The 27,979-nt window shown below is 39.0% G+C and overlaps 2 protein-coding genes across 3 annotated transcripts in view; one reads left to right on the forward strand and one right to left on the reverse strand.

The window, feature by feature from the left end:
* Window positions 1-27,979, reverse strand: part of Hydin (HYDIN axonemal central pair apparatus protein) — a 361,889-nt gene that overhangs the window by 42,963 nt on the left and 290,947 nt on the right. For both annotated transcript variants that reach the window (XM_047529238.1, XM_047529237.1), the window contains exons 65-71: window positions 27,156-27,374; window positions 22,710-22,870; window positions 19,360-19,457; window positions 18,383-18,581; window positions 17,008-17,220; window positions 16,380-16,518; window positions 14,416-14,581 (exon numbers count right to left, since the gene is read on the reverse strand). In XM_047529238.1, the coding sequence (XP_047385194.1) occupies window positions 14,416-14,581; window positions 16,380-16,518; window positions 17,008-17,220; window positions 18,383-18,581; window positions 19,360-19,457; window positions 22,710-22,870; window positions 27,156-27,374 (1,195 nt within the window). The remainder of the gene's footprint in view (window positions 1-14,415; window positions 14,582-16,379; window positions 16,519-17,007; window positions 17,221-18,382; window positions 18,582-19,359; window positions 19,458-22,709; window positions 22,871-27,155; window positions 27,375-27,979) is intronic.
* Window positions 1,849-3,376, forward strand: LOC124967161 (magnesium transporter NIPA2-like). The gene has a single exon (XM_047529239.1). It carries the CDS (start codon window positions 2,084-2,086, stop codon window positions 3,164-3,166), a length of 1,083 nt encoding a protein of 360 aa, XP_047385195.1. The 5' UTR covers window positions 1,849-2,083; the 3' UTR covers window positions 3,167-3,376.

The following is a 27,979-nucleotide window of genomic DNA, read 5'->3' on the forward strand; positions in this document are numbered from 1 at the left end:
TCAGCCCTCGGGAGATTTGGTGGGTGGTGTCTGCTCTGGGGAGATTAGATCAACACACCCCGAGGGTCTGGCACTTGCTGATCTTTGGAGCCTCTCAAAGATTCTACTCATGGGACAGGGGAGCCAATCCTTCACGCCCTCTGCTGCCCACGAGCACAGACTTCCCAGGCTTCCCAGGCTTAGTCCCTGAGTGTATTCACATCTTCCTGTTCAGATTCCCGACCTGCTTCGGCTAGTTGTGAGAGCTGCCAGACTCAAAGGGGAAAGAAAGTAGGGCTCTCCTTCTCTTTTCTAACTTTAATCCCCCTGGATAAAATATTTTGTGTGCCTGTTTTACTCCTATTCTTCTGGGTGCGCCCAAGGCCACATGGTAGGCTCTTGCTGGGACAGAGTGGCAGTGTTTGCTCTGCTCTGGCTGTGCGGCAGCAGTGGCAGTACGGCCACTTCAAGATGGTTCCCTCCTCAGCGCTCCATGGCCAATTGGGAAACGTGGGGCATTTTTCAAGCACCAGTGTGCAGTGCAGCCTCTGGGTCAACTAAGGTTAGCTGCTTTCCTGTACTTATTTCTGAGTCTCCACGACATTCTGTATGATATTGAGTTTTAGTGAAGGCCCTCTTTTACCCACCTTGCAGAGAAGTAGTATTCCTGCTGCTTGGATCCTGAGCCATAGAGCAACTAGGAATGCAGTCTTATTCTAACCTGCCATCTTGAATCTCATCCTAATTCCTAAATCTATCCACCTTGATTTGATTTTTGTGCAGAATGAAACATAGGGATTATAGTTTTATTTTTCTATATGTGGACATCCAGTTTTCCTAGTACCATTTGTTATAAGGACATCTTTTCTCCAATATATATTTTTGGCAACTTGTCAAGTATCAGATGACTATATATATATATATACTTGGTCTCTGTGTTGTCTATTCTGTTTCACTGGTCTTCTTTTCTATTTTTAATGTCAATGGAATGCTATTTTATTACCATAGTTCTGTAATATTTGAGATCAGGTATTTTGATGCCTCCAGCATCACTCTTCTTGCTCAAGATTTCTTTGTCCATTTTGGGTCTTTTATTCTTCAAAATGAATTTTGACACTTTTTATTCTAGTGAAGAACATCATCATTATTTTGAACAAGTTTGCATCGAATCTGTATATTGTTTTTAGTAGCATGGTCATTTGATAATATTAATTCTGCCTATCCATGAACATGGGAGTTCTTTCCATTTTCTAAGATCTTCTTCAATTTCTTTCCTCAGTGTTCTATAGCTTTCATTGTAGAGGTCTTTCACTTCCCTGGTCAGATTAATTACCAGGTTCTTTATTTTTTGAGTTTATTGTTAATGAGATAGTTTTCCTGGTTTCTTTTTCAGCAAAACCTCTACTGGAGTATAGGAAAGCTATTGATTTGTGAATGTTAATTTGTATCCTGATACTTTATTTATCAGCTCTAGAAATCTTCTAGTGGAGTTTTTTGGGTCTTCTAGATATAGGATCATGTCATTAGCAAACAGAGATAATTTGGCTTCTTCTTTTTCTATTACTATCCCTTTAGTTTCCTTTGCTTTCCTGATTGCTCTGCTAGATTTTCAAGGACTATACTGAATAGGAGTATTAAGAGTGGATATCTTGGCGGTGGCCCTCGGTCCCGGCCGCGGCGGGGCTGGAGGTCGTCCTGGGTAGGTTTATCTCAGCGCCCGGGTGGAGGAGGCGGCTGGCACTGCAGCAGCCCCGGATGCTCGCACTTCCCACTGGACGGCGACGGTGGCCGCGCGAGCGCTGGAGGGAGCGGCCTGTGTTGGGGTGTGAGCCAAGGTTCCTGGGGCCGAATCGCCGAGGGGAAGTGGCGCAGCCCGCGTGCCGGCTGGGGCTGAAGTACTCTGCCAGTAAAGTTTAAAACTTTAAATGGGAATAAAGGGTTGTATTTACGAGGAAATGAGAATGAATAAATCATCCCTGGTTTTCCAGAGAGAGACCATATTAAACTTACATATGTGAAGACTGCATCCTCTTGCCTCAGTACCAGCAGTTTCTCTGTTCTGTGATCAATGTGATTCACAGGAGCTTCTTAAGTGACAAACGAAATGAGCCCAGGGCGTGGAAAATATGATTTCTATATTGGTTTGGGATTGGCTATGACCTCCAGCATTTTCATAGGAGGGAGTTTCATTTTGAAAAAAAAAGGCCTTCTGCGACTTGCCAGAAAAGTCTCCATGAGAGCAGGTCAAGGTGGCCATGCATATCTTAAAGAATGGTTGTGGTGGGCTGGACTACTGTCAATGGGGGCAGGCGAGGTGGCCAACTTTGCTGCATATGCCTTTGCACCAGCCACACTAGTGACGCCACTGGGAACTCTCAGCGTCCTCGTAAGTGCCATTCTGTCTTCATACTTTCTAAATGAAAGACTTAATCTTCATGGGAAAATTGGATGTTTGCTAAGCATTCTAGGGTCTACAGTTATGGTCATCCATGCTCCAAAGGAAGAGGAGATTGAGACCTTAAATGAAATGTCACACAAGTTAAGTGATCCAGGTTTTGTGGTATTTGCAACACTTGTGGTCATTGTGTTCTTGATATTAATCTTTGTGGTGGGACCTCGCCACGGACAGACAAATATTCTTGTGTACATAACAATCTGCTCTGTGATTGGAGCATTTTCAGTCTCCTGTGTGAAGGGCTTGGGTATCGCCATCAAAGAACTGTTGGCTGGAAAGCCTGTGCTGCGGCATCCCCTGGCCTGGATTCTGCTGCTGAGCCTCGTAGTCTGTGTGAGCACACAGATCAATTACCTAAACCGGGCCCTGGACATATTCAACACTTCCATCGTGACGCCAATATATTACGTTTTCTTTACAACCTCAGTTTTAACTTGTTCAGATATTCTTTTTAAGAAGTGGCAAGATATGCCTGCTGATGATATCATTGGGACTCTGAGTGGCTTCTTCACAATCATTGTGGGGATATTCTTGTTGCATGCCTTTAAAGACGTCAGCTTTAGTCTAGCAAGTCTGCCTGTGTCTTTTCGAAAAGATGATAAAGCAATGAATGGCAATCTCTCTACTATGTATGAAGTTCTTAATAATAACGAAGAAAGCTTATCCTGTGGAATTGAACAACACACTGGTGAGAATATCTCCCGGAGAAATGGAAATCTGACGGCTTTTTAAAAAGAAAGACGCGACTTAAAGGTTAATTCATAATTATGTTATAAAGTGATTTTGAATATCAGAATCTGTCTGAAAAAGCATTGTCCTCAAATAATGTTCTCTAAAGACAATCTTTTTTAAGTTTTCACTAATTTGAACCAAGAAGTTACTTTTCTTATATTTAAACAATGGTAGCTCACTAAAATGGCCTCAGTATGTGGCCGATTTCTATTAACATTGTATTATTGTAGAGGTATTTTACATTTTGATTCTTCAAAATCTAAATGCACTAATGACAAGTTTTAAGTCTATAAAAATGCTTTATTTTTTCATTGGTGATGAAGGTCTGAAATGTACATTTGTCATGCCCACTCCCGTCAATCCCTGATCATATAAGGCTTTTTGATTGTAAACAAGAACAAAACTATCCCAATACATTATCCTCTGATTTACCTTACCTATAAAAGTGGCTTCTGTTTGGATGAAAAAAAAAAAAAAGAGTGGATATCTTTACCTTGTTTCTGATTTTAGAAGAAGTGCTTTCAGTTTTTCTCCATTCAGTATGACATTTGCTTTGGGTTTGTCATATATAGCTTTTAAAATGTTGAGATAAGTTCCTTACATTCCTAGTTTCTCAGACGTTTTTAAACATGAATGGGTGTTGGATTCTATCAAAGGTCTTTTCTGTATCTATCGAGATGGTTATATTATTCTTGTCCTTGATTTTGTTTAAGTGGTGATTTAGGTTTATTGATTTGCATATGTTCAACTAACCTTGCATTCCTGGGATGACACTCACTTGATCATGATATACTTTCCGAATGTGTTTTTGAGTGTGATTTGTTAACATTTTGTTAGGGAGTTTTGCATCTATGTTCATCAGTGATATTGGTCTGTCATTTTCTTCTGTTGATGTGTCTTTCTCTGGTTTTGGTATTAGGGTTATATTGGCTTCATAGAATGTTTTTGGGAGTGTTACTGCCCTTTAAATTTCTTGAAATAATTTCAGGAAGAATGGTGTTAGTTCTTATTTAAAGGTCTCAGAGAACTCAGCTGAGCATCCATTCAGTTCTGGGCTTTTCTTTGTTGGAAGGCTTTTAATTGCTGTTTCAATTTCATTGCTTGATATGAGTTTATGTAGATTTTCTCAATCTTACTTGTTCAATCAAGTAAGCAAGGTTACATGTGTTTAGAAATCTGTCAATGTATTCTAGGTTTTCCAGTTTATTGAAGTCTAAATTTTTGGAATAATTTCTAATGATCCTCTGGATTTCAGAAGTGTCTGTGGTGATATTTCCCTTTTCATCTCTAATTTTGTTAATGTGAATTATCTCTTTCTTTTGATGAGTTCGGCTGGGGGTTTATCAATCTTAAATATTTTCAAAGAACTAACTATGTTATATTGATTCTGTATATTTTCTATTCCAAATTTCATTAATTTTGGCTCTGATCTTATTTCCTGTCTTCTACTGATCTTGGTATTAGTATGTTTTTTCTTTTCTAAGACCTTTAAGTATAGATTTTTATTATTTGGGATTTTCCTATTTTTTAACATAGACACTCTATGAACTTTCCTACTATAACTGTCTTCATGCTGTTCCAGAGATTTTGACATGTTGTATCTCTGTTCTCATTTGTTTCTAAGAATTTCTTGATTTCTGCTCATATCTTCTTTGATCCATTCCTCATTTAAAAGAGTGTTGTTCATTCTCCATGTGGTTTTCTTTTCTTTTGGTATTGAGGATTGAACCCAGGGAGTGTTACCACTGACCTATATCCCCAGTACTTTATATTTTTAATTTCAGATAGCATCTCACTAAGTTGCTTAGGGCCTCACTATGTTGCTGAGTCTGGCCTTGCACTTGCAATCTTTCTGCCTCACCCTCCCAATTCACTGGGATTTCAGGTTTGTGCCACCATGTCTGACTGTTTATGTGGTTTCTCTAATTTTTCTTGTTGCTGTTTTCTAGTTTCATGCCATCATGATCTGATAGGATACATGGCATTATATCAATTTTTTGGTGTTCACAAGACTTGCACTTGTAACCTAGCACATGGTCTATTTTTGAAAAGGTTCCACGAACTGTTGAGAAGGAAGTATATTCAGATGTTTTTGTATAAAAATATCCTGTAGATGTAGATGTTTGATAGGTTCATTTGATTTTATTGGTATTTAGGTCAGCAATCTCTTTATAGATTTTATGTTATGATTATCTGTCTATTGGTGAGAGGTGTGTATTGAAATTGGCCACTATTATTGTATTGAGGACTAGCTGGGATTTAATGTCAAGTTTTTTAAAAAACTGTTATTAGGTGCACTGAAATTTGGGACATAAATATTCACTACTGCCATATCTTCTTGTTGGATTCTTCCCTTTACCAATATGCAGTGAACTTTGTCTCTTCAAATTAATTTTTGCTTGAAATCTACTTTGTCAGAAGTGTGAATAGTTATTCCTGCTGGTCTTTGGACTTCATCTGCATGGAATATTTTTCCATCCTTTAAATTTTAGTCTATGACTAAATATCTTTGCCTATGAGATGAGTCTCTTGCAAACAGTATATGGTTGGGTCTTGTTTTTAAATCCATTTTATCAATCTTGTCTTTTTTTAAAATTTATTTTTATTGTAAACAAATGTGATACATGTTGTTTCTGTTTGTACATGAAGTAAAGACATACCATATATTTAATCATACATTTACATAGGGTAATGGTGTTTGATTCATTCTGTTATTTTTTCCTTCCCCCCACCCCTCCCAACCCCTCTTTTCCCTCTATACAGTCCCTCCTTCCTCCATTCTTGCCCCCCTCCCACCCCCCATTATGTGTCATCATCCGCTTATCAGTGAGATCATTCATCCTTTGGTTTTTTGAGATTGGCTTATCTCACTTAGCCTGATATTTTCCAATTTCATCCATTTGCCTGCAAATGCCATAATTTTATTCTTCTTCTTTATGGCTGAGTAATATTCCATTGTGTGTGTGTGTGTGTATATATATATATATATATATATATATATATATATATATATACATACAAATACCACAGTTTCTTTATTCATTCATCAATTGAAGGACATCTAGGTTGGTTCCACAGTCTGGCTATTGTGAATTGAGCAGCTATGAACATTGATGTGGCTGTATCTCTGTAGTATACTGATTTTAAGTCCTTTGGGTATAGGCCAAGGAGTGGGATAGCTGGGTCAAATGGCGGTTCCTTTCCAAGCTTTCTGAGGAATCTCCACACTGCTTTCCAGAGTGGCTGCACTAATTTGCAACCCCACCAGCAATGTATTAGTGTACCTTTTCCCCCAATCCTCACCAACACCTACTGTTGTTAGTATTCTTGATAATCGTCATTCTAATTGGGGTGAGATGGAATCTTAGGGTAGTTTTGATTTGCATTTCTCTTATTACTAAAGATGTTGAACATTTTTTCATATATCTGTTGATTGCTTGTAGATCTTCTGTGAAGTGTCTATTCATTTCCTTAGCACATTTGTTGATTGGATTATTTATGTTCTTGGTGTAGAGTTTTTTTTATATATTCTGGAAATTAGTGCTCTATCTGAAGTATGAGTGGCAAAGATTTTCTCCTAGTTTGTAGGTCCTCTCTTCACATTGTTGATAGTTTCCTTTGCTGAGAGAAAGCTTTTTAGTTTGAATCTATCCCAGTTATTTATTCTTGCTTTTATTTCTTGTGCTATGGGAGACCTGTTAAGGAAGTCTGATCCTAAACTGACATGTTGAAGATTTGGACCTACTTTTTATTCTATAAGATAAGATGAAGGCTCTCTGGTCTGATTCCGAGGTCCCTGATCCGTTTTGAGTTGAGTTTTGTGCAGGGTGAGAGATAGGGGTTTAGTTTCATTCTGTTGCATATGGATTTCCAGTTTTCCCAGCACCATTTGTTGAAGAAGCTATCTTTTCTCCATTGCATATTTTTGGCACCTTTGTCTAGTATTAGAAAATTGTATTTATTTGGGTTTGTGTCCATGTCCTCTATTCTGTACCATTGATCTACCTGTCTATTTTGGTACCAATACCATGTCATTTTTGTTACTATTGCTTTGTAGTATAGTTGAAGTTCTGGTATTGCGATACCCCCTGTTTCACTCTTCCTGCTAAGGATTGCTTTAGCTATTCTGGGTTTCTTATTCTTCCAGATGAATTTCATGATTGCTTGCTCTATTTATGTAAGGTACATCATTGGGATTTTAATTGGAATTGCATTGAATCTGTATAGCACTTTTGGTAGTATGACCATTTTGACAATATTAATTCTGCCTATCCAAGAACATGGGAGGTCTTTCCATCTTCTAAGGTCTTCCTCAATTTCTTTCTTCAATGTTTGGTAGTTTTCATTGTAGAGATCTTTTACCTCTTTGGTTAGATTGATTCCCAAGTATTTTATTTTATTTTTTTTTTGAGGCTATTGCAAATGGAGTTGTTTTCCTCATTTTCCTTTTAGCTGTTTCGTCACTTGCATATAAAAATGCTTTAGATTTATGCATGTTGATTTTATAGCCTGCTATTTTGCTGAATTCATTGATGAGGTCTAGAAGTTTTCTGGAGGAGGTTTTTGTATCCTCTAAATATAGAATCATGTCATCAGCAAAAAGTGACAGCTTAAGTTTGTCTTTTCCTATTTGTATCCCTTTAATTTCTTTAGTCTGCCTAATTGCTCTGGCTAGAGTTCGAGGACAATGTTGAATAAAAGTAGTGTAAGAGGGCATCCCTGTCTTGTTCCTGATTTTAAAGGGAATGGTTTCAGTTTTTCTCCATTAAGAATGATGTTGGCCATGGGCTTCGTATAAATAGCCTTTACAATGTTCAGGTATGTTCCTATTATCCCTATTTTTTCTAGTGTTTTGAGCATGAAGGGGTGTTGTATTTTGTCAAACGCTTTTTCTGCATCAATTGAAATAACCATATGATTCTTATCCTTAAATCTATTGACATGATGGATTATGTTTATTGATTTAGGGATGTTAAACTATCCTTGCATTCCAGGAATGAACCCCACTTGATCATGGTGCACGATTTTCTTAATATGCTTTTTGATACTGTTTGCCAGTATTTTGTTAAGGATCTTTGCATCTATAATCATCGAGGATATTGGTCTAAAATTTTCTTTCCTTGATGTGTCTTTGCCTAGTTTTGGTATGAGGGTGATATTAGCTTCATAGAATGAGTTTGGTAGGGTACCCTCCTTTTCTATTTCCTGGAATACTTTGAGAAGTATTGGAATGAGTTCTTCTTTGAAGGTATTATAGAACTCAGCTGAGAATCTGTCTGGTCCTGGGCTTTTCTTGGACGTTAGGTTTTTAATGACTTCTTCTATTTCATTGCTTGATATTGATCTGTTTAAATTGTGTATGTCCTCCTGGTTCAGTTTGGGAGGAGCATATGTCTCTAGAAATTTGTCAATGTCTTCAGTAGTTTGTATTTTGTTGAAATACAGATTTTCAAAGTAGCTTCTCATTATGTTCTGTATCTCAGTGGTGTCTGTCATGATATTTCCTTTTTCATCATGAATTTTAGTAATTTGAGTTTTCTCTCTTCTTCTCTTTGTTAGAGTGGCTAAGGGTTTGTCTATTTTGTTTACTTTCTCAGAGTTTCTCAAAGTTTTGTTTACTTTCTCAAACAAAAACTTTTTGTTTGGTCAATTTTTTGAATTGTTTCTTTTGTTTCAATTTCATTGATTTCAGCTCTGATTTTAATTATTTCCTGTCTTCTACTACTTTTGCTGTTATTCTGTTCTTCTTTTTCTAGGGCTTTGAGCTGTAATGTTAGGTCATTTAGTTGTTGACTTTTCATTCTTTTCTTGAATGCGCTCCATGAAATGAATTTTCCTCTGATTACCACTTTCATAGTGTCCCAGAGATTTTGATATGTTATATCATCATTCTCATTGACCTCTAAGAACTTTTTTTTATCTCCTCCCTGATGTTTTCTGTTATCCATGTTTCATTCAATAGCATATTATTTAGTCTCCAGGTGTTGGAGTAATTTCTGTTTTTTATCTTGTCATTGATTTCTACTCTCGTTCCATTATGATCTGATAGAACACAAGGCAGTGTCTCTATTTTTTTGCATTTCCTAAGGGCTGCTTTGTGGCATAACATATAGTCTATTTTCGAGAAGGTTCCATGTGCTGCTGAGAAGAAAGTGAATCCGCTCGTTGATGGATGGAATATTCTATATATGTCTATTAAGTCTAGGTTATTGATTGTGTTATTGAGTTCTATGGTTTCTTTGTTTGGTTTTTGTTTGGAAGATCTATCCAGTGGTGACAGCGGTATGTTAAAGTCACCCAAAATTATTGTGTTGTGGTCTATATGATTCCTGAGATTGATAAGGATTTGTTTGATGCACCATTGTTTGGGGCATAAATATTTACGATTGTTATGTCTTCCTGATTTATGGTTCCCTTAAGCAGTATGAAATGTCCTTCATTATCCCTTCTGACTAACTTTGGCTTGAAGTCCACTTTATCTGATATAAGGATGGAAATCCTCACTTCTTTACTGAGTTCATGTGCATGGTAGGTTTTTTCCCATCCTTTCACCTTAAGTCTGTGGATGTCTTTTTCTATGAGATGAGTCTCTTGCAGGCAGCATATTGTTGGTTCTTTCTTTTTAATCCATTCTGCCAGTCTATGTCTTTTGATTGATGAGTTTAGGGCCATTAATGTTCAGGATTGTTATTATTATTATTATTATTATTATTATTATTATTATTATTATTATTATTTTGCAGTGCTGGGGATTGAACCCAGGGCCTTGGTTGTGAGGCAAGCACTCTACCAACTGAGCTAACTCCCCAGCCCCAGGGTTATTATTGAGATATGATTTGTATTCCCAGTCATTTGGGCTTATTTTTGGTTTTTAACTTGGCTTGGTTTCTCCTTTGAGTGGTTTTTCCTAAGGTAGTTCCTCCCTTTGCTGACCTACATTGTTGTTTTTCATTTCCTCCTCATGGAATATTTTGTTGAGACATTATGTAGCACAGGCTTTCTATTTGTAAATTCTTTTAACTTTTGTTTATCATGGAAGGAATTTATTTCATCTTCAAATCTGAAGGTTAGTTTTGCTGGGTATAGGATTCTTGGTTGGCAACCATGTTCTTTCAGAGCTTGAAATATGTTGTTCCAGGCCCTTCTAGCTTTTAGAGTCTGGGTTGAGAAGTCTGCTGCTATTCATATTGGTTTCCCCCTATGTGTAATCTGATGCTTTTCTCTCACAGCCTTCAAAATCCTATCTTTATTTTGAATGTTAGGCATTTTCATTATAATGTGCCTTCGTGTGGATCTGTTGTGATTTTGTGCATTTGGTGTTCTGTAAGCCTCTTGTATTTGATTTTCTATTTCATTCTTCAGGTTTGGGAAATTTTCTGATATTATTTCATTGAATAGGTTGTTCATTCCTTTGGTTTGTTTCTCTGTGCCTTCCTCAATTCCAATAATTCTTAAATTTGGTCTTTTCATGATGTCCCATAGTTCTTGGAGATTCTGTTCATGATTTGTTACCATCTTCTCTATTTGGGCAACTTTATTTTCAAGATTAAATATTTTGTCTTCATTGTCTGAGATTCTGTCTTCCAAGTGTTCTAGTCTTTTGGTGATGCTTTCCATTGAGTTTTTTATTTGGTTTCTTGTTTCCTTCATTTCAAGGATTTCCATTTTTTTTTGAGAATCTCTATCTCTTTTTTGAAATGATCTTTTGCTTCCTGCAGTTGTTCTTTCAACTGCTTATTGGTATGATCATTCACTGCCTGCATTTGCTCTCTTATCTCATCCTTTGCTTTGCGAATCGTCTTAATCATGTATAATCTAAAGTTCTTTTCTGACATTTCTTCTACCACACTGTCATTGGATTCTACTAATTCATTTTCTTCCCTTGTTTTTTCATGTTGTTCCTATATCTTCACCTCTAGCAGTGCAGATCTGGGGTATTGCAGATTCTCCCCTTATAGTGGCCCTATAGGTTTCCAAAATCTTTTCTTTGAGGGGAGATCAATATTAGCAGTGCCCAATTCAGACAGTATGCAATCCTAGACCAAATAGCCCCTATGTGGACATTAACAATATTGTCATAATAAAAAGAATGAGTTCAAATATTATCTTCACTATAACAAACTGATTTGCAATAAGGTCTGCAGTTTCTAATGGAGGACAAAGAGGATGCAGAGGGATGTAGGATGTAGCTGTTAATGGGATAAGAAAAGAATACACAGAAGTTCTAGATAATAGAAAGGGTGAGAGTATAATCAAAAGAAATTGGATGTTAGCATGCAAAAAGGGAGAAAGAAACTCTGAGAGAACAGGTAAACAAAAGGAAAAGAGAGCAAGAAATGTAAAGAAATAAAAACTTAAAATTGTTCAATAAGGAGAAAAAAGAAAATCTACACTAAAACAGTCATATAGTATTCAAACCTCCCAGTCTTCAGTAGCCTGATGCATGAGAGGTACCTGACAATAAGCTTCAAGTCTCCAGCGGCATCTCAGGATGGGATTTACCCCACCTAAAGATTGGAGCTATGGCTTCCAGGATTATCCAAGATAGCCTCTCTGGTTTCCAAATGTGTTGGCAAATGGGGAGCTGCAGGTCGGAGAGTGGATGTAGTTGGTTGGAGGTCCTGGAGGCAGGGTGCAGTTGGTCAGGCAGGGGTCCTGTAGGTCAGGTGTGTTTGGTGTGGTTGTGGGATCCTGGAGGCGGGGTGCAATCAGTTGGTCTGGGGACCCAGTGATAGGGCTCAGTCAGTCCAGCCTGGAGTCCTACAGGGCCTGGTTGTTGTCTCAAAATGGTGGCAGCCAAGTGTAATCAAACCTGCAGGTACTGTTACAGTGAACTTCCAAGCAACAGCAGGCAGCTGGTGCTCCACTGGTGGTTGGCGATCAGTTTGCTGACTGTTGTTGGAGGATCGGGAAGTGAACCTCATGCAGTGGGTGATGGAAAGGTGTAAGGCAAGCGATGGACAGGCCAGAGGCAGGCAAATGGTGGATGATAGGTGCCTGACAGTGAGCAATCTGCACTCAAAAAAAACGTCGATATGCTGGAAGACTGCAGGTGCTCACAGTAGACAAATGGGGTGAACAGCAGGGGATCAATAAGCAGCAAAAACTGCCTCACCAAGAAACAGATATCCTCCACTTGAAACCGGAGTTACGGAGTGACAAAGAATGCAACCTCCCTCTAGTCTGCCATCTTGGATCCTCAATCTTGTCTTTTAATTGAGGAATTGAGACCATTTACATTCAGTATTATTATGGATAGATGATTGTTATTTCATGACAATTTGGTTAGTTCCCATATTTAATTCTGTCCTGATTTTCATTTTATTAGTTGCTGTTCTAGTTAGTTCCACCTATTTGGAAACTTTAGGGTTTGTTTTTGGGATTCCTCTGTGCAATATATCTTTATGTTTTGCTTTTCTCTAGAGCCTCTTGAGGTTTTAAGTGTATAAAGTCATCAGCAACATGAAATGAGATCATTTTGTTTTATTTCCCCTAATACTTGTGTAAATTATTTAATTTTCTTATTTTATCACATTTACTAAAATTTCTAAGAATATGTTCAGTAGCAATAATGCTAAGTATTCTTGCCTAATTCCTCATTTTGATAGAAATATTTTTAGTGGTTTACTATAGGATAATATTTGGCTCTTGATTTTGGTTAATCTATGTTTTTCCATCAATTCCTATATTGAAATTTTTTTCTTTTGGGTGGGTGAATGCTGAATTTTAGCTAAATTTTAGCAATGCTTTATATTAACATGATCAGATGGTGGTTGTTCTTCATTTTACTGATGTAATGATTGTATGGAAATGCACATCATTGCATCCATGGGTTAAATTCTTTGTCTTACTGTTATTATTCTTGTGTTACATGGTTAATTCATTTCTTCAAAACCTTAATAAATGACACTCCCACCTACTTGTGTCTATCAGTATAAGAAGTGTTTAGAAATAGTACATCTATTATACTAACTAGTATACATTGGTTTCCTTTGGTGAAAAGGGAAGGATAAAAAGAAGATGGGGAGATATTAAAATGTTTCTCATATGACTTACTATAAAGAGCATATTTTATAAATAAAAATCTAATAAAGTAATTAAAAAGCATATAGTTGTCAGAATCAGAAAGTTAAGGGCCAAATATTTTCCCTCATTTGTAGAAGCTAGAGAGAAAGAAGGAAAAAATGGGGAGGGATATCACAAAAATAAAAATGAGAACAATGGAACAGAGGAAGGGAATTCAAGGGGAGGAGAGAATGAGTAAGGGGAGCAACTGAGTCATGAAATCGACCAATGTGTGGGGTATGCTTGTATGAATACATGACAGTGATTTCCACTTTTATGTTTATCTATAATGCACAGTTCATAACGATAAATAAATAGAAGAAAAAGTTGAAGAAGTAGAGTTGAGGAAGTGGATCAGGGGAGGGAGGAGAGGAGGAAGAAAAGGTAAGACTGGGAATTGAGAATGAGTAAACGGTTACATGCATTTATAATTATGCCAAAATGAAGCCCACTATTATGCACATCTATGATGCACTAATAAAAGCATTTAAAAGCTAGAAAAAATCATCAGACTTTAGTATATTTTACACATACACCCCCCACCATATTTATGTGAAAGCTGAACAGGGTTATATAAGAGACCCAACAATTACTTTCATATTCTTTGGGTCTCTGTTCAAGGCCACCTTCCCACTGCCGACTGCATTATTCTCTGAATTCTTCTTGAAAGTACACACCTGACATGCTCTACATTTTGCTAGATTTATTTATTTGGTAGTCCACTTCATATTACTAGAAATAAAAACAGCATGAGGGCAAGGACTTTTTGCTACATCGAAGGGCATTCCCAGTCCATAGAAGAGTGTATGGGCCAGACGAGGGGTTCCATAGTATTTGTTAAAACCATGAAAGGAGGGCAGAGAAATCTGACCTCTGTGGCACAGACCAAGAAACAAACAACTACAAGGAGGATGGGCTGACTCGAGGCTCTGCAGCTGAAGAGAATCAGTCCAGGCCCTAAGGAGTCTGCCCAGCAGGACTTTTGTTTCCTTAGGTTATTAGTGTGTGACTTTAAAAGATATTTGATGGAAATGAGATAGGTAAATATTTTGTGGCTTTCTGAAAACTGATTAATGTTCCTGACATGTTTCTAGAAGATGCCAGGAGAAGTTCCCCAAAGTCTACTCCTTGATGGCCTTGCCCAGGTCAAACCAACTCTAAATATAACAATAAGGCATCCTTACCAATGAGGAGAGAACTGAAGTTGATGTGTGACTGGTCCAGAAAGATGAGAGGGTCAGTAGCTTTGCCCACCAGAAGGAAGGGGACTGAGATATTGTGTTCAGGGATTAGGAAAGTCCAGAATGCTTCCGTGATATCCAGATGGGAAGGTGTGAACTGGAACACAATCTAAGAAGACAAGTGAGAACACAGTGGTGAAAGGCACTTCCGTTTGCTTACTCCTCTGCCCTTGGAGATTTCTTGGCACCAAAGTCATGACAGTTAACATTCTCAGGTCATCTCTACCTTTCTACAATCTCTGAGAGGACTTGTAGGTCTGGCTGTACCAGTGACATCAATGTCTTTGCCCTACCCATGTGTCCTTAAGGGAATGTATCCTATCCGCAGCTTCTTCTGGTTAAGTTGTTACACTTTGTCCTGTCTTTGGATGGCATGGTTGTACCTTGGTTGACTGGACCAAAGAGCTGACACCCATTTCAAAGAAAGAGAATATATGTATTTATTGATAGCCTGCCACATAGCCCAACTCTAATTGCAGGGACAACCATATTTTTCTCTCCGAAGTTCAGAATTAGAAGACAAGCGACTAGGCTAGCTGGCAATGGAACTGATGGTAAAAGATGCTGTGAGGGTGAAGTGGGCCATGACATGCCATAGGGGAAGAAACTAGTTGTGGAGAGAGAATGGATTAGATGGATAAGGAGAAGAAAAAAGACCTAGAAGGAAAGTTCGATCTCAAAACCTGACCTGGTCCTTTTATTCTTTAACTTAACTTGAGCGAGTCTCTTTGCAATTGATTAGTCAGGAGTAAATGGGAGAACGATGGAATGTGGCCAGAAAGGAAACAGACAGGTTAATGTGCATGGTTCATGCCAATGCCAGGACAGTACAGAGGAAGTGTTCTATAGACGTGTCACTTCAGTGACACTACTGTCATCCAGAGGCCAGAATGACTCTGTATGATGGATTCTACAACTTGCCTCTCCAGGAATTGGGCAGCATCTTTGACATATTTCTAGGTTGTAGTTGGGGCTATCCAAGTAGGACCATGTCCAAGGTGGACCCAGCTCTTGGATCCTGTCATGCTGATGGCTGGGTATTGACAATATGCAAGGACAAAACCAGTTAGAGTCAACAAATACATTTCATTTAGTTTGGGAAGTGTTAAAAATATTGAACTAGCTACCAACATGTAGAACAGGGACATTTACATAGCAAAATATAGAATTCTGACTTCTCCAGAAAAATTCTGGGAAAATAGGCTGCCCTGGGTCTGCTTGTCTATGTGGTGGTCATCTACCATAGAAGAGCTGGGGCCAGCAGGCATTGGTGTCTGGCATGTCCTGTTATTGTCCTCTTGACCTGTTTCATTCATTTGAGTGACCTTCCTGAAGGTATTTTAACTTGTAATGTTTGTTCCACAGATTTATTTCTGCCTCTAAGATTCTCTACAGAACTTCTTGGGTAGGGCCCCACAGTGAGTTCATATTTATGCCTGACACCTGACCTATGTCACTGTGGAGTTATTTAGGACTAAGCCCCAGGATATGCCTCCACTTTTCTGTTTTTTCCTTTGACCTGACTTAGTAAAAACACATCATCGTCCTTTCACTATTATCAGACCCTCGGTCAGTGACAACTTTTCTTCCTGCTACTGTATGAGTTTTGGAGTCCCTAGTTATTTGTGTCTGGTTCCCTTTTGCTGCTTGAATATTCTCAATTAAACAACAACAACAACAAACTACAAATAATGAGAGCTCTTTCTTTCACTCTGGTTAGACAAGAGAGTTCAACTTTGTCTTGTTCATTAGGCCCAATGTGCATGGTAGCCACTCAATAAACGCTCGTTGACTGACGCCCCTTAGGTGGTCCTCCCTAACACTACCTAACCTCTACGCACGCTTGCTATTCACAGATGGCTGCAATGATCTAAGCTCTCTGTTGAGGGTTCCCCATCCACACACACCTCAGCTTTCTTTTCAGGGTGGATGCAGCCCTTCTCTGTAAGGCATGTGAAGGCTGGAGGGTTCTGGAGACTTTCAATTTCTTCAGATTTCCAGGAGTAGGAGTAGGCACTATTGGTCGGGTTCAGGATTGTAAAGGTCCTGATCAAAGGGAAAAATTGACAGCAGAAAGTGAGGGAGGGGATTGAAAATTAAGAGAACTTTCCTAGAACCTGGCCCTAGTACAGTCTCCATTGGGATCCTAACTGTTCTGAGCACTTAATTATTATAGAAATAAAAACTCCATCTCATCTAGGGATCCAAAGTGAGGCTAGGGTTCTGGACTTGGAGTAAAAATGCTGCCAATGCCACATCTGTGATGTTCTGTGGTCAAGGTGGTGGTCAGGGATCATACCTTTATATAGATAGATATAAGCCAACTTCCCTTCACTGTCAAAGCTAAGGAGACAGAATTTAGCTTCCTTCTTGTAACAGTTCTCTAAAGTCAAACTTCGAAAACTCAGGTCAAACCCCAGGATATCAGGACTGCTTCTAGAAGTCAGTCTAGCTAGTTTCTCTGAATTCTTTTTCTGAGTTCTTCAGAAGAAAAGACTGATATAAATTCAACCAATGCAAACAAAAGCAACTCACTGGAGATTCTTTCCTCCTATGCCCACACTGCTGAACTCGATCACCCGGGTGTTTTTATCCAGCGGTCCTGAATCTGACCCTCGGAGCTCTGGGTTGCGCCGATGACCACTGATATAGTCCGAGTCTTTCAGGTCAAAATGGCAGAAGGGCAAGAAGCTCCGTCCTTTCACTACCAGGACTGGAGCGTGCTCTCCAGCTGGCAGGTTGGGAATCCTAAGAGGATAAGGTTATTTTTATTCATGTTTTATTTTGTAATTAGCTGTTGCTTTCTTCGTTGGTTGGAAACGAATATTTTATCCATGAGAATGTGAGTTATGTGAAAGCAGAGGGTAGGTTGGTTTTGGTGTTGATTAGTACATGATACATAGTATTCATTCATTAAATGTTAAATGGATGAATGGGCTGAGTATGAGGAGCCTGATTTGGGGTTCCTTCTGTTTACTTAGATATGGCTGCAAGTTATTACTCTATCAGTGGTAAGAAAATCTTCCTGCTGAAAAAGTAGCAATCTTACCCTTTGGGCCCTCTCATAGACATTTAGTGGGGTACAAAGAAGGACCTGGAACTTCTTAAAAAGTATCTTGAGCTTCTTGAAGAAGGTTAAATCCATGTGAACAGACTCTCAGCCCCAGGATCAAGCTGAGGTGGCCTTAGTGTGGGCAGGGTCTCTGTGGTGGGACTGCAGAGGCTCCAGGAGGCTCTAGTGGCTCACATAAGTCTCTGCCACGCTAGACCATGATTCATAGAATTCCTCTGTAAGGTAGGTGTTCTCCTCGAAGCTTTTCTGGATGTGGCACCACACCAGGGACTTTCATTGTCAGATGCATCTGGGCACCATGTTTTCCTCAACTACAATGTAACAAAATTACCAACTGCAGGACCCCCTTTCACCACCTAGGGTTTACTGTGTGCCAGGCACTGTTCTAAGTTCTTTGCCTAAATTAACTCATTTAATCTTCCCAATCATTCTACAAGGTGGACATTGTTATTTGCATGTTATATGAGAGGAAACTGAGACTCAGAGAAGGTATGAGAAAACTTGCCCAGTTCATGATTGCCCAAAGGCTGAAACCCACCTGGCTGCCAGTCATTCTGTTACTTAGTGGGATACTATATGCGGCTGGGAAGGGGGAAGTAGATAGAGGGAAGCATCTGGAGAGGGTTGATGCGCAGGACCAAGACCAAATTCTCCTTGCTCTCCAAACGTTGGTCCCTTTCAATTCTTCCATAAGGAAAAGTGGTAATGTGGAACTGTGAAGGGGTCAGGGTTGGAAAGAACGGTGGCAGTAGTGGGATGCAAGGGGACATAAGAGCCAGAGAGACACAGAGGTGCACCCCTGCAAAGATGGAGGTTCTGGACAGCACATTTCCTTACTGGCAGAAAAGGTTGCTCTCGAAGTCTCCAATGTCCAGTGGGGAGAATTTCACTTTGAGCTTTTGAGTCTTTCCCACAGGCACGATGCCGGAGGAGGGCTCCACAGAGAAGGCAGAGGGGGAGCCTTCATTCCAGTGGTCTATGCCGCTGTCCAGGGTGCTGCCCGTGCCCTGACTAAGTTGATCTTTTAGAGCGGAACCTGCGGGCAGAGAGGGTGGGCGGCAGTCCTCAGTTGCAGTGAGACGTAGCTCATTCACTAGTCTTTCGGGACCCTCTGTGAAGTCTGAGGGATCCACCTCCTGTAGCAGGTATACTTAACCTTGAGCACTAAAGCTAAGGAGCCAGCTCATTTATCTCCCAGAGTACATGTGAGAAATAGTTATATTAATTCCATAATGTTTTCAAATTTTCCTTTTAGTGCAAGAGGGGGTGGGTGGGTCAAGAAGGTGTCTGTGGGTTTTTTGCCCTAGAGTAATGGACTGTGAACATAATTTCAGGGGTGGATTAGTGTCCTAAAGTAGAGGTTTACAATCTAGGGACCCATTTGAAATGTCTGTTAATCTCCAAAATTGAAATGATAATGAATTCCATATTTGCCTACAAAGTGTTGGGGCCTTTTCTAGTACTTCATATATAACAACTATAAACTTGGGCATGGGTGTGTATTTTCCTGGGACAGCAGGTCACAGCTCTCATTGGTTTCTCTAAGGGGTATGTAATCTCCCAGAAGGACAAATACTAAAAGACAAGATTCTTAGTGACCTATAAGATGGGGCATTGTCCTAGTGAGGGGTCAGGGAGGAGTCCAAGAAGGCAGAGATCAGCTCTTCAGTGTCTCAGGACCATTTGGTGTTTGCTCTGATTTTCCTCAGCTACTTAGAAGGCTGTCTGAATAGTGCTGGTTTCTCTGTGCACAGGCTTTTATACTAACTGGTAACTCAGATCAGGCCCTGGGTTTGGCGTGTTATTGCATTTACCTTGCTGTCCTGGCATAATGAAGCTGACAGCCTTTGCAGTATCTTCTGAGGTCCAGCTGAATTCAAGCTGCACATGTCCTGAATTAACCAGGTCGAACCTATGTATTGATAAGGGACAGATTTCAGAAATATGCTGCAGATAATTTTTGTTCTGCCTTCATATCATCTATACTGCTTCTTAAAAGCAAAGACTCTATTTCTTAAATACTTTTAATGGTAGAATAATATTCCATTGTGTATATTTGCCACTTTATTTTTAGCCATTCATCTGCTTGTGGACACCTAGGTTGATTCTATATCTAGGCTATTGTGAATAGCACCTGAATAAATATGGAAATACAAGTATTTCCTTAATATGCCGATTTCATTTCTTTTGGATAAATACCTAGAAGTGGGATAACTGGATCTATTTTTAGGTTTTTGAGGAATCTCCACACAGGTCGAGGTTTTGAGGACTCCATTGTCCCGTCATTTGTGGTAAAAGGGATGGAACTGGAGGACATGTGTTAAGTGATAGAAGTCAAGTGTAGGCAAATACTGAATGTCCTCTCTCATATACAGAAGCTAAAAAAAGTTCAGCTCAAAATAGAAGACAGTAGAATAGTAATTACTAGAGGCTGGGAAAGGTAGAGGGGAAGTCGGAGGTCGGATGACAGGTACCAAAAACCCAGTTAGCTAGGAGGAATACGTTCTAGTGTTTTATACCACAGTGGGGTGACTGGTTCACAAGGACCTAGTAGATATTTTATGAAGAACTAGAAGAGAGGCATTTGGAGTCTCTGTACACATGGAAATGTCAATTATCTTGATCTTATCGTTCCACATTGTATCATGTACTGAAATAACCACACTGTACCTCATGTATCTGCACCAGGATTACATGTTAACGAAAAAGAAAAAAAAAATACGAAGATAAAGAATAAAAACTATTTTAAAAGGAAAGTTTTAATCAATTTACCTGAACTCATACATTTGATATACTAGTTTTATTTCTTTCTAAAGTATGTAAAAATAAAACTCTTAAAAATAAAAATGCAAACATTCAGTCCTTAAGATCAAAATGTTTAAATGCGTTCTACAGTCATGTACAACTAATTAGAACAAAAAAAAAATTTTGCATTGTTGGTAAACACCCTATGCGATGAACTCTCAGTCCCATCATAGTAATGAAAATTCCCACGAGAGGAAACAAAACCTACCTCACAGGAAGTACCTCTCTCAGGAACAAATTCCACACACCCTCCTTTGTCCATCATCTCCCACTAGAAATGGTGTCTCTGTGGGCAGACGCCATTTGACCCCTGCCTGTGACACCTTCCCAGACTGAGATACAAATTAGAATTTCAGTTGTTTTGAACTCAAATTCTGAATCAGCAGAGACTTTTCTTGCCTCAGTTTCCCTGCTCTAAAACAAAATCGGAGAGCAGAAGCTTTTTTTCTGGAATCACTATTAGATTTGATCACCATTACTGTTGGAAGACTTTGATACAAGAAAATGGGACTGGGGATATAGCTCAGTGGGTAGAGTGCTTGCCTTGCAAGCACAAGGCCCTGGGTTCAATCCCCAGCACCACAAAAAAAACAAAAACAACAACAACAACAAAAAACCAACCAAACAAAAAAATAAGAAATCAGTAGTGTCTGAGAAATAAAATCACATGCTTTTCTTAGTTTTAGGGAATTAATAAGAGTAGGAGTTTGGGGCCAGGGTTGTGGCTCAGTGGTTGAGGGCTTGCCTAGCACATATGAGGCACTGGGTTCCATCTTCAGCACCACATGAAAAATAAATAAATAAATAAAATAAAGTTAAAAAAAAGATTCCTGTTAAAAAAAAGAGTTGAAGTTTGAATGGGAGTGGTAGGTCTGGGGTGAGGTTATTCAACCCAAGTAGACCATGCAGGTGTGCTCAAAATCAAGTTGACCCCAAGGGCCTGTGTTTATTGTGTGAATTCATGACACAGGTTTTTATCCTAAAGATAATTTTTATACAGTGGAGAAATCTCAGGGGCACAGAGAACTTTTCACAACAAGAGATCTTGATTTAGGTTGAGTTGGCAACCATTTTTACAGAAGGCCTGGTAGTAAGATTTTCTTGCGCTGTGTGCCACATGGTCTCTGCAGCAACCCCTCAGTTCTGCTTTGGTAGTGAAGAAGCAGCTGTAGACAATATATAAATGCATGGGCATGGTTGTGTGCCAGTAAAACTTTTTTTAAAACAAAAATTGGCACTGGGTCATTGTTATCTCTGTTTTAGGTGAAATGGCCATTAGGTGATTATACTCCTGCTTTCTATGTTTGGGATCTATAATAATTTGAGAAGACATTTAAAGTGCAATTAATGCAAAATGAGTTGAATGAGTTAGTTGCTAATTTCTACACAGTAGGAATATCAGAAGTTTATATTTTTGTCTTTGTATATGTTGATCTCTCTGCTTTGAAGACCTTTTATTCCCTCTTCTTCACCTGGCTATCCTGTTTGTCCTCCAAAATTTAGCTGGGCACCACCTTATCTGGGAAGTCTTCCTGACATTCTGTCTCTTGAGCCTTGGGGTGCTCTTTGCTACATGCACTTGACACTATGCTGCAAAAGATAATTCACCTGGTTCTAGCCTTCCTCCACCCCCACCTCCAGACTGTGAGCTTTTGGAGGGCAGGGCTGATGCTGTCCTTGGATCCCTGCAGTTGAGTGTGGGTGAAGATTTCAAATAATCTTTTCTCCTTCTCAAAGACAAATTTGACCCTGAATTAACTTTCTAGTTCTCCTCCCCTAGAAACCTGATAAAAGAGAAAGATCAACTGTACTATTAGGCAACATTGTTTGCCTAATCACATAGGAACTAGGAGAAACCATGACTGGAAAGAAGCCATAGCTTCAGGGTTCTCTGAGTGTAGAGATTCTTGGAACTGGGCATCTTCCCTGCAGGGATCCTAGAAGCTAATTTTAGTTTAAGAGAAAAGTTGACCTCTGTTGGGCATGGGGCTTCTAAACTAGGATGAATCCATACCCACTAGTGCGGATATTATCTGAGGTGTCACCTGAGGGGTCAATAGCATAGGAACCCAGGGTGACTGTGTAGACTGCTGTAAGGACAATTCTCACTGAAGTGGATTGCTGGATGCCACCTTTCTGGCAGACTGTTTTCTGATCTATATCTTGATTTCAAGTGTGAATGTCAACAGCTTTGTGGGTCTGAACATTTCATTGGACCTCGGATAGTACTCTGGTGCATACTACAGATAGGATGCCTGGTATCAATTGTTGCAGATGCTACATAAATGTACAATAAATGAGCGAATGATGGAATGAAAGGCTTTCTCTATGAGGTGTTATGAGGCTTTGGATGACTCACTCAAACACTCGGGTCTGGTAAACCAGTGTATCCTTAAAGTTCACATCATTCGTTTGGCACTGGTATGAAGCGTAGTTCACGTTGGCACTGATCTGAATCTGTAGTTCTCGGTAGTTTTCTTCTAGCACTGAGTGGGCAGGCTCAGGATCCGTCTCTATCACCTGTAACAAAAGGCAGCTGTGTCCTCAGTGATTCAAAGCCAGCTGACCTGCAGGAATAATGGGAGGATAGCACAGCACTGGATTCTACCCACACCAGTCAACACCAATCCGCAAACTCAGGTTCCAGAGTAAACAATAAGGTGCACCTACAAAGAACTGTAGAATGAAAAGGAAGAAACTGAAAAATGAGGAATTACTAAAAACATCAGGGGTGTAGGGGAATGAGTTTATCAGATGGATGCCAAAGAAGGTAGAAGAAAGAGAATCACAGAGACCCAAACACAGGTAGATCAATGGTACAGAATGGAGGACACAGAGACAAACCCACATAAATACAGTTTTCTCATACTAGACAAAGGTGCCAAAAACAAACAATGGAGAAAAGATAGCCTCTTCAACAAATGGTGCTGGGAAAACTGGAAATCCATATGCAGCAAAATTAAACTAAACCCCTATCTCTCACCCTGCACAAAACTCAACTCAAAATGGATCAAGGACCTTGGAATCTGACAAGAGACCCTGTACTTTATAGAAGAAAAAGTAGGTCCAAATCTTCATCATGTTGGTTTAGGACCAGGCTCCCTTAACATGACTCCCAAAGCACAAGAAATAAAAGCAGAAATCAATAAAAACCTAGGAAGTTTTTTCTCAGCAAAGGAAACTATCAACATTGTGAAGAGAGAGCCTACAGAGTGGGAGAAAATCTTTGCCACACATATTTCAGATAGAGCACTAATTTCCAGAATCTATAAAGAAAAACTTTACACCAAGAATACAAATAACCCAATCAATAAATGGGCTAAGGAAATGAGCAGACACTTCAAAGAAGAAGATCTACAAGCAATCAACAGATATATGAAAAAAATGTTCAACATCTCTAGTAATAAGAGAAATGCAAATCAAAACTACCCTAAGATTCCATCTCACCCCAATTAGAATGCTATTAACAAGAACAAAAGCAACAATAGGTGTTGGCAAGGATGTGGGGAAAAAGGCACACTCACACATTGCTGGTGGAGTTGCAAATTAGTGCAGCCACTCTGGAAAGCAGTGTGGAGATTCCTTAGAAAACTTGGCATGGAACCATCATTTGACCCAGCTAATCCACTCCTGGCCTATACCCAAAGGACTTAAAATCAGCATACTACAGTGATGCAGCCATATTAATGTTCATATCTGCTCAATTCACAATAGCTAGATTGTGGAACCAACCTAGATGCCCTTCAACTGAATGGATAAAGAAACTGTGGTATATATACACAATGGAATACTACTCAACCATAGAGAAGAATAAAATTATGGCATTTGCAGGTAAATGGATGCAGTTAGAGAATATCATGCTAAGTGAGATAAGCCAATCCCCAAAAACCAGGGGCCAAATGATTTCTCTGATAAGCTAATGATGATACATAATGGAGGGGGGAGGGAGGGAGGCAAGAATGGAGGAAGGATGGATTGTATAGAGGAAAAAGAGGGGTGGGGCAGGGATAGGGGGAAGGAAAAATAACAGAATGAGTCAAACTTCATTACTCAATGTACATGTATGATTACACAAATGGTATAACTCTACTTCGTGTACAACCAGAGAAACAATAGTTGTACCCTAATTGTGTACAATGAATCAAAATAAATAATTAATTAATTAAAAAAAACAAAGACCAGAACAGAATAACAGAATGAATCAAACATCACTACCCTATGTAAATGTATGATTACACACATGGTATGCTTCTACTTCATGTACAACCAGAGAAATAAGTTGTACCCCATTTGTTTACAATTAAAAAAAGAAATAAAAAAGGGTATCATTACCAGTCCTACATATTTAAAAATGATCAGGAAATATTGTCAATTATTCCATGAAATTACAAATGAAAACATAGGTAGATGGTAAATTTCTAGAAAAATGATTTAATAAAATCAATGCAAAAACAAATAAAAATCTTGAAGAATCCTATTAATATCAAAAAATAGTAAAACAAGTCTTGAAAACCTGAAGAGCCTTATTATTATAAAGAACTGAACAGTAAAAAATGTTTAAAAAAACCTAAATAGAGAAATATACCTTGTTAATGGAAAGGACAAGTTAACATAAAATTGTCAGTTTTTCCTGAACTGACTTAAAGCTTCGATCCCAATCAAGTTTCCATCAGGGGTTTTCAAACATTTCAGAACTTTTCTACAGATAGAGGCTGATTATGAAGATACAGAAATTTAGGCAGTGTAAACTGGCACAGAGATAGACAAAGTGACAGAGGAATTATACAGAGAGTCCTGAGATGATGTGGGCATAATATGTTTTAGATATCAACAGAATCCTGGGAGATCACTAGATGAAAAAAAAAAAAAGGAATTGATGAGACTGTTATCCAGATTATGAAATTGGATCCTTGCCTCAAATCATATATAAATCCAAGTGTGCCAAAGAATTTTAAATTTAAGCACATATGTGTGTGTACACGTTCGTGTGCGCATGCACACGCACACACACGAGAGGTGGGCATGGTGGGGGAAAGGGAGGGAAAGAGGGAGGGAGAGAGTGAGCGAGCGAGCACGTGGGAGGGAGGGAGGGGGTAATATCTTTCTGGGAAGGAAGGGTTATTAAAAATAAGACACAAGTAATATACAAGACTTATACATTTGAGTGGATCTTGCACATGTCTAGGAGCAGAAGGCCCACACACAGAAAAGGGCTTCCTGCAACCAAGCCTTTCTCACCAAGGCCATATGTACACAAGGGGAAAAATGCAGAGTCAATGCCCCAGGGCCCTTGAATTCTGTTACCTTCAGTTTTCTTTATGACAGGAAGAGCCATGGGTTCATACAGCCCAACAGAATAATAGAGGCACAAACTGAGAATCCACAAAAGAAAAAATACGAATGGTATACACATACAAAAAAATACAAATGGGTGAAAATATATTCATCCATGAATCAAATGAATATAAATTATAACCATAGTAAGATACTATGTTTCAGAAGGAGAGATGCTGGGGGCTGAATTAGAACAAGATGTATTCCATGCTTTTATAATTATGTCAAAATGGACTCGACTGTCATGTATAACTATAAAGAACCAATAAAATATTTTTTTAAATTGCAAAAAAAAGATAAAATAAAAATTAAGTTATAAATTTGGTGAGGATATTTGCAGACAAATGATATATACAGGAGAGTTTATTAAAAATAAAACAGTTCATACAAAGGACGAGCATCATAATTGAAAAATGGGTGAAAGGCGTGAGAAGGCATTCATGTAAGAGAGAACTTGCATGGTCAATAATCACATGGACAAATAAATACTCAGTCTTATTAGTGACTAGAGGAATGCAAGTTAGGCCCATAACTAGGCTACTTCCATTTCCCACTCATTCAATGATGAACATAAAAATGTCAGATAATGCCAAGTGTTGGAGAAGATGTGGATCCTTAAGACCTCTTTGTTGTAAGAATATAAATTGGTACTTTGGAAGACATTTGGAGATTATCCTGGAAATTTTACCATTCACGTACCCTATCACTTAATTCCATTTCTAGAAATAGAAACTCATGCAAGTGAACAAACACAGGACATGAACATTAATGCTCATAGAAACACTATCTGTAACAGTGATATTCCAAATAATTTTCAAAAGAATAAATAATAATGGGATTTTATGTAACAGTGAAATGAATATACTAGAGCCATATACAACAATACAGATGATCACATCAATAACCTTTAAAAAAATAGAAAGTTAAAAACTACAACTGAACCAGACAAGATTCAAGACAGTGATTACCTCTGGGAGGGAAGCAGAGAGAGAGAATGACTAGAACCACAAAGGTAGTTGGGTTCTATTTCCTTCATTGGGTAAGTGCTCATTTCTTAAGGACATTATTGAAAAAAATAGCTGAGAATAAATGAAAGAGGGGCATGCATAGACCAAAGATGAGATCCTCCACGAGGGAGAGATTATGACTACCTTAATTCTGGGCACCTGATGGAAAAAGGAAGCAACTAAAAAACCAGTGATTGCATTTTTGAAGAAGAAAAAGATGGGTGAACTTGCCTAACTTGCCAAGACTTAAGCTATATCTCTAACGGTGAAGATGTGTGGTGTGTGTAGTATGGATGGCAGGTGGGTGTGTGGAAGTGCAGATTGTCTCCTGAAATCAAGGTCAAGTAGAATGGGAAACTTCTCTGTTTCCATGAAAGAAGGAAATGATGGGACGCTGAGCTGGAGAACAGCAACCCTCCAAGCAGGCAGGCCAAGTCAGATCTGAGCTTGATGTCCCTGCTCACCTTTCGCTTTGTAGTCAAAGTTCCAGGAGTGTTTCTAGATGCGTCCACCCACTTGACAGTGCGCATGCGGTCATCCCAGTCAGGGACCTGCTCTGCAGGTAGCTGAAACATGATCCTAGAAAGCTTGCACTTGACCCCCATCTTTTTCAGGTGGATGGGCACATCTGACTTCATGGTCACCACTATGTCCTTGGTACAGCCAGGATGGAGGTGGCCTATCTAGGGAAGAGCATGGCATTAGTGTTTTGGGGGAACTCAAACTTGAGGACTCTTGATGCCTTGTGGTGAGATTCTAGAGAAGGGGTAGAGAGCCACAAGACTTGGCAAAAATGAATCATCCAGGGCAAGGATTGTGGCTCCAGGTAGAGCACTTGCCTAGCCTATGGGTTTGATCCTTAGCACCACTTAAAATACATAAATAAAATAAAGTTATTATGTCCATCTATAACTAAAAAATAAAAAAGTACATCATCCAAGTCTGTGTAGGTAGATTGACTTCAATAGGTACAAAGGTGCTTAGAAATGTAATCACAATAACAAAGCAACCAGTATTTATCCAACTGTTACTTGCAGTGCTATTGTAAACTCTTACACAGGCTCTTCTACCAGACTTCACAATAACCCCAGGAGAGGTGTAGCTATTACTCCCTTTTTACAGACAATGAAACTTGCAAATTGCTAAAGGTCATTAACAATGGGAGAGTTGGGTTTAAACCCAGGGAGCGTGACTTCAAACGCTATAAGCAAACCACCTTATACTTTCAATCAATATGATCCATATAAATATAGAGTGATGAATTCAGTATGCTAGCAGTTGTCAGAAT

Source organism: Sciurus carolinensis, chromosome 16 (assembly GCF_902686445.1).
Source record: "Sciurus carolinensis chromosome 16, mSciCar1.2, whole genome shotgun sequence".
NCBI classification, from domain to species: domain Eukaryota; kingdom Metazoa; phylum Chordata; class Mammalia; order Rodentia; family Sciuridae; genus Sciurus; species Sciurus carolinensis.